General features: G+C 39.0%; 2 protein-coding genes across 2 annotated transcripts; one reads left to right on the top strand and one right to left on the bottom strand.

Moving 5' to 3' along the window:
- Positions 1-1,184: 1,184 nt before the first annotated feature.
- On the top strand, positions 1,185-7,815 carry LOC146374093 (von Willebrand factor A domain-containing protein 5A-like). The gene is made up of 5 exons (XM_084951564.1): positions 1,185-1,419; positions 3,921-4,141; positions 5,156-5,191; positions 7,359-7,385; positions 7,711-7,815. Exons 1-5 carry the CDS (start codon positions 1,271-1,273, stop codon positions 7,734-7,736), a joined length of 459 nt encoding a protein of 152 aa, XP_084807690.1. The 5' UTR covers positions 1,185-1,270; the 3' UTR covers positions 7,737-7,815.
- Positions 7,816-8,026: 211 nt separating this feature from the next.
- On the bottom strand, positions 8,027-10,895 carry LOC146374092 (tripartite motif-containing protein 16-like). The gene has a single exon (XM_084951560.1). The coding sequence runs from the start codon at positions 10,866-10,868 to the stop codon at positions 9,198-9,200; it is 1,671 nt and encodes a 556-aa protein (XP_084807686.1). The 5' UTR covers positions 10,869-10,895; the 3' UTR covers positions 8,027-9,197.
- Between the last annotated feature and the right edge of the window lie 510 nt (positions 10,896-11,405).

The raw sequence follows: 11,405 nt of genomic DNA, 5'->3' as shown, positions 1-11,405 counted from the left end.
AGTAAGACATTAAACACAATTATGAATATGTGAATAATATGAATATGAAGGACCATATTTAACAAATTCATAAAAGATACTACATCATCTTATTTTATTGGTTTAATTATTGGTAATAAACCTAATCCAAGGTTTTTGTTTGATGCTGTTAAAATCTCCAGTTCTTTTGATCTTTGGGCTGAAGGAAGGACAACACTCGGTGTATAAATGCTCAATCAACAATCATTTTATTCCATACAATTCTCATTATTCCATACAACACTTTTGAGCATAAACCATCCGGAGGGGAGATGAGCGCGGGAGGGTGTCCGCCAGATCTCGTAGTGTCTGAGCGTTTCTCATATTCTTATACCTTCAGCCCCCCTCCAAAGTCATAAAACCTAAACATCCACATTCTTTCTCTCTCTCAGTGAGCCTAAGTTATGACCTTGGCTACCCGTGCAGTATGTTCTGTTCTTTTCTAATCAGACAAATAAGGCAATGACTCTCTGAAAACAGTATTTCTTATACCTCAGCAGTAGCATGCATCATAAAACAATATCATTCATTCACAATAAATCAGCAGTCTAATGTAATACAAATCAGTTTAATAACTGTAATAGTTATCACCTTCTTCTAAGTCAGGAGAATAATGCAAACTAAAACTACATAATGATTTCACAATCTTTAATTAGGGGTATAACATGGCATAAGAGTGTGTGTGTGTGTGTGTGTCATGGGGGTGCGTTTGTGTGACCTCCTGCTGACCAAAAGGGTCATAAAAGCAGGAAGCTTACAACACAAGAAACAGATCTTCCAGATAGGATGTATCTACAATAAAACACTACAGCCCCCCACCCCCCACCCAGAACCTCGAGAATCTGGGGGGAAGGACAGTGGAATTGCAGAGTTGGCAAGCATAAAAATGACAACATTTAACAATTCACTCTAACACAGACCATTTCTTTTAATGCCCCATGATTATGTGCACGTATGTTTAAACATGTATGCTTATCTTTAATATTTGGTTCTTGTTCAAACCATGAAGTTCTATACATTTATAATAATAATAATAGTAATAACTTTTCAAGTTAAAAATTAGAGCAGCAGCAGATACTCACTAAGATCAGACCTGCAGTGAGTAAAATGTCTGTTCCAGCTGTTTGTGTATATTTGGCGAGTTTTTCATTATTTTTCAGGTGATGCAGTCGCTGCGATTTGCTCTGCAGCCAGCTGTGGTCGACATCTCAGTCACATGGGATTTACCAAAGAAAGTGTCTGTCAGTAATTGATGACAGTAATTAACGTGACTTCTAACACTGTAATTCTGTGTCAGAGCTCAGAGGCAGCAGAGGGCTGTGTGACGCTGAAGTACAGCCTGGCAGGTCATCGCTCTGAGAACCAGCTGCACTTCAGTCTCAGACCTGCAGAGGACACTGGGTAAACAGTTTAACACAAACAACACTTCTGTTTTAAATTGAGTTTCCACGTATTGAATTCAAAACAGTAGTTTCAGAAACATAACTGTACTTACTGGAAAACAGTTAATAATACCCAAGCCTAATGCTGTGTGTCTAGTTTTAAACATGTTTCACTTTTTCCTAATGATTATTTCTTGGATTAGGGGTATCATAACATCTAATAGTATATCATTACTGATCACAAACATATTAGACGTGACAGAGTAATCTCAGTCTGCTGTTTGTGAGAAATAAAGGCGACATTGTAGAGTTCGTCCTGGTCTCGACGGACTTTGGTCTTGGTCTTGTCTTGGTCTCACTGTCTTGGTCTTGCTGTCTCAGATTGAAATAGTGGTCGGGAGATTTGGAGTCAACAGTATCCATGACACACAACGTAACGTTTGATAATGTGTCATGCGCAAAAGCATCAACTCTAAGAGCCGTGCTTAGAGTGCTTTGTAGTGAATCAGAAGAGTCGACTCCCATTGGGCAAGAGCCGGCTCCTCACTTAATTTCCTTTCGCTGCTCAGCTCTCACACAGTGGCTCAGCTATGCTCCAATCGCTCCATATTGTGGCCAATCGCATGCGAGGATATAGGGTAATGTCATTATGTGAAAAACAAAGGGTGAGAGACGCGACAGTCAAGTGTACACTCTCAGTAAGTGAGTGAGACAGTAGACAACGGTGAGGAGGGCTGTGCGAGTGCATCGCAAAAACACATAAATATGCCCGACACCTGTAAACGAAGCAGCATCTGGCTGCAGTTCAAAGACTTTTTTGTCTCTGTCTTGTTCTCGTCCCGACTTTGTCTTGGTCTTGACTCGGTCTTGTCTTGGTAAATGGCCTTTATTTGTATAGCACTTTTACTAGTCCCTAAGGACCCCAAAGTGCTTTACACATTCAGTCATCCACCCATTCACACACTGGTGATGGCAAGCTATATTGTAGCCACAGCCACCCTGGGGCGCACTGACAGAGGCGAGGCTGCCGGACAATGGCGCCACCGGGCCCTCTGACCACCACCAGTAGGCAATGGGTGAAGTGTCTTGCCCAAGGACACAACGACCGAGACTGTCCAAGCCAGGGCTCGAACCGGCAACGAGATGAGCCGCGTTAGCCATGATCTGCCCATATCGATACCCTCTTGTCTTGGTCTTGGTTTAGGCGGTCTTGAATTCAAGTCCAAAACACTATTGTGTTTGGACTATGTGTGTGTGTATGTGTGTGTATATATATATATATATATATATATATATATATATATATTGGGAAGATGGCCCCAACTGACCGAGTGCTCAGTGAATACCTCAGGCAGCAGAAACCCAAGAAAGAGGAGGGAGACGAGGAACCATCATGGAAGGACAGGGCCCTGCACGGTATGTACCACCGGCAGATAGAGGAGGTGGCTGACATCCAGAAATCCTACCAGTGGCTGGACAAAGCTGGACTGAAAGACAGCACAGAGGCACTAATCATGGCAGCACAAGAACAAGCTCTGAGTACAAGATCCATAGAGGCTGGGGTCTATCACACCAGGCAAGACCCCAGGTGCAGGCTGTGTAAAGATGCTCCAGAGACAATTCAGCACATAACAGCAGGGTGCAAGATGCTAGCAGGCAAGGCATACATGGAACGCCATAACCAAGTGGCCGGCATAGTGTACAGGAACATCTGTGCCGAGTATAACCTGGAAGTCCCGAGGTCAAAATGGGAGATGCCCCCAAGGGTGGTGGAGAATGACCGAGCTAAGATCCTGTGGGACTTCCAGATACAGACGGACAAAATGGTGGTGGCTAACCAACCGGACATAGTGGTGGTAGACAAACAGAAGAAGACGGCCGTAGTGATCGATGTAGCGGTTCCGAATGACAGCAATATCAGGAAGAAGGAACACGAGAAGCTGGAGAAATACCAAGGGCTCAGAGAAGAGCTCGAGAGGATGTGGAGGGTGAAGGTGACGGTGGTCCCCGTGGTAATCGGAGCACTAGGTGCGGTGACTCCCAAGCTAGGCGAGTGGCTCCAGCAGATCCCGGGAACAACATCGGAGATCTCTGTCCAGAAGAGCGCAGTCCTAGGAACAGCTAAGATACTGCGCAGGACCCTCAAGCTCCCAGGCCTCTGGTAGAGGACCCGAGCTTGAAGGATAAACCGCCCGCAGGGGCGAGATGGGTGTTATATAGATAGATAGATATAGCAAGAGACGGAGGCGGACCATTTAACTTGTTTGTTTGTAAACTTTGTTGTTGTATCAAAGTGATGAAACCTTAGACCCTGTCTAGAAAGGAAATCGTTATAGTTTTGTGCAAAAGCACTGAGTAGTATATTTTCATGCATTTTTCTAGCATATGGAAGAATCTATTGGGGTGCCAGTGTCAAAGGTAAAACCCAGAGTGTAACAAAAATGTAATGTAGTTAACAAAATGTAATTTAGCAAAATGACAAACATTATGACTCCGTAATGTTTTCCTTCTTTTCTGCAGACTAACAGTCCACAGGTTGGGTGCTCTGACTCTGATTCGCTCCATGGAGATGGAAGCGAGAGATCACAGAGGACAGCAAGATGGAGGAGTGAAGGAGAAAGTGGTGCAGCTCAGTGTCCAATCAGGAGTGAGCAGTTCTTTCACTGCCTTCATTGCTGTCAACAAAGACAACAGCAAAGTGATTCAAGGACCTCTTGTGCGCAGAAATATTCCAACAGCCCGTGAGTTTATTTAAATAAAAAATCTAAAACTTTGTAAGCCAAAGTTTGAAGATGGAGATAGCTGAACTTGAATGAAGAGAAAAATAGCAGATTAACAGAGTCAGTTCACAGGATCCAGTTGTAATAAAAATACTATGAAAAATTGGTTAAAGCAAAACGTGAGATTTAGTAGAAAAAAGGAATCGAGATATCGATAGGAGAAAAAACGGTAAACACGAAAGAACAAAAAATACGGTTTGTAGTATTTGTATATCACTCTAATAATGTTCAAAGTGAATACTCTATTTGTTCTTTTTAAGAAAATAAATACCTTGACCTATTCTGTTTTTTGTTTTTTTTTGGGGGGGTGGTTAAAATAAATTACATTTCCTTTCTTTAACCTCCTAGGACCTGGTGTCACATTTTGGGGTATTTAGACCAAAATATTCAGTTTTGCTCTACAAGGGCCTGATATCCACTTATGAGGACATTATACTGCTAATATTCTATCAAAATTTTAAATGAATATCCTCATACGTGGCTCTCATTTTTCTTAAAAACAAAAATAAGGTAAAAAAAAAATCTGGTAATTCTTTCTTTTTACATTCATTGGGCCCCAATATGCCCAAATATCAAAGAGAAATTAAAAATGCATGCCGTGGAAGAGTTCGAGTCTTTGGAGGTTAAATAATAGTGTGTAAATCCATGCCAATGTGTGCCCGAGCAGCAATGAGTAATTAAGAGTAGGCCATGTAAAGGATAATGAACAAGTCGCATAAATACTTCAGCGACGAATAAGACAGGAGGATGCAGTTAAGTGGAGAAGAAGTTCAGGTGAAGAGGTGAGAGCAGTAAGCTGTGAAATGACGGAGGAGTTAGGGCATGAAAACAGAACAACCAGTCTGAATAGAGGATGATATCATATCAACCTTTAAATATTCTTTGTAGTGTTTGTGTTATGTCTACATCCCTAAAATAACATTCCTTTTAACAAATTCTAATGAAATATTTTGACTTTTTTTTTTTACATCCCAGGTGCTTTCCCATATTTAAAGGGTTCACCACGTGCAAGTAAGTAGAAGCTGAATATCAGTATAATGCACATCTTCACATCTATGCATTTCTAAAAATAAATTTCTGTTTTAACTTTTTCAAAATGATATATAATAAATATTGCATGTACAGTTGCGTATGTATGTAGTTGTTTTGATAGTCATTATAATGGGCTGTATCCTAGGTCAAAATGTTGCTGTTGTTATATTTGGAATATTAGTGAACATCATTTATACTTTAAATGCTACTAACCTGTGAGGCATTGCGGTAATATCACAATCCAGTAGTAGTTTATTTTGTCTTACATGCAAACAGAACAACCAGATTAAACACAAAAAGATCTTATATATTTTAAATACTGTTTGTAGTATTTATATTATTTTTCTTTAAAACTAAACAATGTGAATAAGTCAATACTCAACTTCTTATGCAACTGTTAACCTCATATGTTTCATCTGGACTCCATGAGAGTTTAAGTTTCTGAATATTGGTGAACATCTTTTACACTTTAAATACTACTTATAATACTACATGTGAGGCACTGCATTAATATTAGAATTATTTAGTTATTTTTACCAGTTTATTTATTTTTGTTATCTGTTCCTGTGGGGAGATTTTTTTTTTTTATTATTATGATCCGAGGCTGAGTGGTTTTGTGGCAGACAGTGCTTAATGCATCATGTCCACGTGGAAAGAAAAAACACTAGAGAACACATTAGAAATTGATAATTACATAAACTAGAGTTTTAAGCATGATGTATACATAAAGCAGGGACCAATCAGAGAACAGGATGCAGGTGAGGAAACTTTACTGGCAGACATGTCAGGAAAGTTATGACCAGTATTGGTCAAGTTACTTGAAAAAAGTAATCAGTAACTAATTACTCATTACTTCCCCCAAAAAGTAATCCTGTTACTTTACTGATAACCTAATTTCAAAAGTAATTAGTTACTTAGTTACTTTTTAAAAACATGATTTACAACCTGAATAGGTGATAAAGCGATAGATCTTTCAGCCCAATTCTACTTTTTCTGCATAATCCATCATACAAAATGTAATCAAATGGAAAACTCTCTTTTTAAAAAAAACAAAACAAAAAAAACTTGTTTTATGAGTTTTAATCTTTTAACTTTATGCATCAAGCAAAAGTTAAATTACATGCAACATTCTCTGACTGGAAGAAATTTGTTTAACATTTAAACCTATTTTCTGCACATTCCAGCACATAAAATAAGGTTTTTTGTGTTTACACTCACTCTTTCAATAGATGCAAGTAAAACACAGCAGAAAATGAGTAAAATCAAGGACTAGCGATCCTGTTGCTCTTATTTTCACCTGTATAGCAGGAGTGGGGCAGGCGGAAGTTTGCCCTGGTGCAGGTGTGTCGCAGCGGTCATGTCAATTGAAGAATCGGGGACTTTCTCTGTGAATTTCCCATTCCGTGGTAGCGTACTCGTTGCTTGCTTGGAAGTTTAGGGGTTTTTTCGCTGTAAAAAGAAGATTAGGTTTCTTCCCATGCAGTGAACAGGGACACTGATGTTTTTGTCACTTTTTACGGAATCAAACTCAAAGTAAGGTCAGTACTTCCACATTTTAAACACTGCACGCTTATACTCTCTCCCGCACTTGATATATTATCCCTTGTTGATCTGCACACAGCTGTTGCCACGAACGTCACACTCGCTTACGTCATTGTCATGAGACACTCACAAAAAAAAAATCACGGTTTTAGTAACGCAGCGTGCTTATGGGAAAGTATCAGTAATCGAATTACCTTTTTTGCAATAGTAATCCCTTACTTTACTCGTTACTTGAAAAAAGTATTCAGATTACAGTAACTTGTTACTGTCCATCTCTGGTTATGACATGAAAATGGAACAATCAGACTAAACAGATAAACATTGTGTATATTTATAGGTGTTTGTACTATTTGTGTTGTATTTGCATATCCAGGACCGTTTTGTTTTTTTTATCGTTTACATAGTAAGGAGCTCAATACTGTATATAGCTTTGATAGCCTTTGTAATGGGCTTTGTCCCAAAGTGAAGACTTTTACCTGATAACCTCAGCCTGTTTGAGGTTGATTAATACATTTTAAAGCTGGATGTGGTGTTTTCATTTTTCTCTAATATGTTCCGCCTGTTTTGTTTTTTTCTTGTTTTCTTTTTTCTTTTTTTTGCATAGTGCCAAGTTTGGCTCCACTTGGGTGGGGTAAGTTAAAGCTGAGATACAACACGCATCTACACACACACACACACACACGTGCATTTCTGTAGAATAAAAATAAAGAAACCAACACATTTGTATTTGAACTAATTTGAAATGTTAAATGCAAATAGCTGCAGTATTTGCTTTAATAGCCTTTGTAATGGGCTGTGTCCCAAAGTGGAGCTTTTTACCTGAAAACCTCAACCTGTTTAAGGTTCATTAATAAATTTAAAAGATGGAGGTTGTGGTAATGCCAGTTGTTATTTTTCTCTAATTTGTTCAGCTTGTTGTAAACTTTAAACCTGATTTTTTTTTTTTTTTTACATAGCATTACGTGGTGCTCCAGGTAAGTAGAAGCTGAGTGACAACACACATCTACACACATGTGCATTTCTGATAATCAAAACAAAGAAACAAACATATTAGTATTTGAGCTGATTTTAAATGTTAAATGTCGAACATTTACTGCACATTTGCTGCAGTATTTCTTTGCTGTTTGATAGTTGCTGTAACTGGCTGTGTCCTTAGTCAGCCACTAAAGGCATTCAAACAATTCCTTCCTGTGAATTTTTTTAAATTATTAAATAATTAGAAATGTAATATATTAAATATGTGATTCTATTACAATTCATAGAAGGTCGTATATCTACATGTAGCTCCTTCAATAAAGAGCTGTTTTCTTCTTAACTGCACAAAAGAGTAAAAACAATGAAAAAGACCCTTTAATGAGTCAATGTGTCCAAACTTGAATGATTAAATATAGGTGGTGTTTATCAACATGTAGATTTAAATATAGTTTAAATATTGTAGTAATAGTCTAACCTGCTGTAAGACTCCAGAAACTTAGTATGATGTGAAGAAATTACATCCTAAGATTAATGTTTTTTTCATGGTTATTTGCTTTCCTTAAAGATAAAGACAGATGAATGTGAAGTACAATGATACGTTTAAGAGCAGAATATCTGAGTGTGGTTCAGATGATCCAAAAGCAAAAAATGACATTGACTTTAAAGTATTTGTTACAAGAAATCAAGATTTGGATTAGAAAGGTGACAGTGATGTACATTTAAATACTTTTATACTATTTGTTTTCTATTTGTATTTTAACACATCACAGCAAAATCTCCAGTGTTAAATTAACACTAGAGAGTGTCTATATGGGTCCACACCTCTGAGTGTTAAATACAACACTGTTGAGTGTTACATTAACACTTTTGACAGTGTTATATGTTTAAAAGTAACCTAGTCAGTTTTGAAGATTAACAATGGCTAACACTGAGCAGTGCTGATTTTCTAACACTGGAAAATAACTCAAAATGTTAGAAATATTCCAATTTAACACTGGAGATTTTGCTGTGATCAGTAATTAAGTGTTCTTTAACAAATTCTGATAAATGTCCTGACTCTGTTGTCTTTTTTGTTTAATTCTTTCTTTATTTTTTACATTATAGAGTGTAAATTAAAGGGTAAGTAAAACCTAAATGACACATCTGCACAGTCTATGTTAATGTGTAGATGTGTGTATCTGTACATTTGGGGAAAAAAAGGGTTAGGGTTACAATAATAGAATAAAACCACAAACCAGACTAAAGTAGACAGATTAATGATTTAAAGTATGCTGAATATAAAAAGTAGCATAATTTAAACTCACATTAACTCATGTTAGCTATAATAGCAAATTCTGATTTATATAAATATAAGTACAGTTGTAATCACTGCAAAATTATTCTCAGATCTGTCGACCACTGAATGCTTCAGAAAAAGCCTCATTTAGAGGTATATATAATGATCAGGGATCAAAATGAACTTGTCCTTCTATCTGATTCGAATCAACTCTGCAGTGACTCCATCTACCCAAAGCCAAAGTCCAACCGAGAGAGGCTGAGTGAATGTGGTCTGGACTCTGTGGAGGGTCATGGTTTCAGAGATGCTGTAGAATGACATAATACCTGCACTGTGATCCAGGTAGACCCCTACTCTGAAGGACCGAGGACCTGAGAGCTTAGTTTGTACATTGTTGTGCCAAAATACATAACTGTTTGTGTCACAACATAATGCCCATGATTTGTCATTGAAACCAAATAAACATTCATATGACTTCCCTATTCTTCTGATATTCTTGTATGCAACTGCTACACCGACTCCTCCCCCTCTCCATTCCACCTCCCAGTAGCAACGTCCAGTCAGACTCTCTCTACTCAGGACCTGCTCCCATACACTGAATCTATCTGGATGATGAAAATAAGCCTGTTTTTGTTTCACTCTTGTTGCTTTTCTATTGCCCTCAGATAATAACACATGTGGAAATGCAGTGTTTGGATCCAGTGTGATTTCACTGGAGTATTTTAAGAATCCAGCCCTGGTCTTTGGCTCTGGTGGTGAGAGCAGAGCATCCTTTTCAGTGACTTTTAGTGAGGAATTTGTCCATTTCTCTCTCAGAAATTCCTGTAGTTTATCTCTGGCCTCTGAAAGAGCTGCTGTCACATCCTCAAAGTACCTCTGAGGACAGATGCTTATACTGGATGAGGGTGTAGAGTCAGTGAGTGTTGACAGTGAGGGGTAGTTGTGTAGAAACTGGTTGTGATCCTCAGTGTGTGAGAGCTGCTCCAGTTCTGCATCTTTCCTCTTTAGCTCAGCGATCTCTTTCTCCAGTTTTTCCAGAACCTCTTTGACTCGATTCACTTCAGTTTCCTGCTTGGATCTGACCTGCTGCTTCACATCAGAGCTTCTATTCTGAATGAGACGAATCAGTTCAGTGAACATCTTCTCACTGTCCACCACTGTTTTATCAGCAGAGCTAATGATGGTCTCCACCTGTTGCTGAAGCAGCTTGACATCTTTCTCTCTGTTCTGGATACTCTGCTGGATTTTTAGTCGTCTCACCTCGAGCTCTTTCTGTTTCTCTGTCCTTTCTGTTGCAGCTGGGACTGTTTCATGGCCTTTATGTTCATCCAGCAAGCAGAGATAGCAGACAGTCTGCTGATCAGTACGACAAAAAATCTTCATCACCTCATTATGGCGAAAACAGATGTTCTCTCTGAGCTTCTTGAATGGCCCAGCAAGTGTGTGCTTACTTAGTTGGGCAACATCACGGTGAGGTTGTAGGTGTTTCCTGCAGTAAGAAACTAAACAGACCAGACAGGTTTTGCTGGCTTTCAGCTTAGTCCCAGTACAGACATCACAGGACACGTCTTCAGGTCCCGCATAGCAGTGATCAGCCAGAACAGCCTGGGGTCCAGTTTTCTTCAGGTCTTCCACCAGCTCTGCTAACAAGATGTTTTTCTCCAGGATAGGCCTTGGTGTGAAAGTCTTCCTGCACTGAGGGCAGGTGTGGATTTGCTTCCTGTCCTCTTCATCAAAGTGGGTTTTAATGCAGTTCAAGCAGTAGCTGTGTCCACAGGGAATAGTCACTGGAATTTGCAGTAGCTCCAAACAGATTGAACAAGAGAATTTCTCTGAATCCAACTGATTTAGTCTCTGTGCCATTTCTCCTCTCAACAGCAGTGAATCACCAGATATATCAACTCAACTCACAGCATTCTGTGAGTTGAGTTGAAGGGGAGGAGCCAGCACAAAAGCAACACTGAAACCTGTTTCTAAGAAAAGCTGCCAAACTAGCAAAGATTCCAGGACAGGGAGCAGTCTGCGTCGACTTCCTTCTTTCTTTAGAACCCCTTTGGCCTGCAATAACCTTTTAATATATAAATTTTTGGTGTTCACCTGTGCATGTTTATGTTTTTAATTTTTCTATTCCAAACAGCAAAAAAAAAAAAAAACACCAGTTGCCATACTAACTACCTCTGCAAATACACCAGCAGAAACAAACAACTCCAAACATTCACCATCTAAAAATGGATTGAACAGGATTTAATCCCGGATGAGCGCCCAATTTATGTTACGTCCCCTGGCTAGTCTAGGGGGTTTGAAGGGACTAACATAAAGGTAAGCAGTGAAGGAGGTGGGTATGTCTGTGAAGGTTCTCAGTCATCCAGGTCATCATAGTCAAAGGAGCTTGGAAAGAAA

Source organism: Perissodus microlepis, chromosome 14 (assembly GCF_051167445.1).
Source record: "Perissodus microlepis isolate ML-2025 ecotype Zambia chromosome 14, ASM5116744v1, whole genome shotgun sequence".
Classification (NCBI taxonomy): Eukaryota; Metazoa; Chordata; class Actinopteri; order Cichliformes; family Cichlidae; genus Perissodus; species Perissodus microlepis.
This window is presented reverse-complemented; position numbering and strand designations above follow the sequence as displayed.

Coding starts and splice junctions, on each gene's coding strand:
- LOC146374093 (XM_084951564.1), top strand. CDS start 1,271: ATGACAGTAATTAACGTGACTTCTAACACTGTAATTCTGTGTCAGAGC. Junction 4,142..5,155: donor CAGAAATATTCCAACAGCCC/GTGAGTTTATTT, acceptor TTTACATCCCAG/GTGCTTTCCCATATTTAAAG. Junction 5,192..7,358: donor AAAGGGTTCACCACGTGCAA/GTAAGTAGAAGC, acceptor TTTTTTGCATAG/TGCCAAGTTTGGCTCCACTT.
- LOC146374092 (XM_084951560.1), bottom strand. CDS start 10,868: ATGGCACAGAGACTAAATCAGTTGGATTCAGAGAAATTCTCTTGTTCA.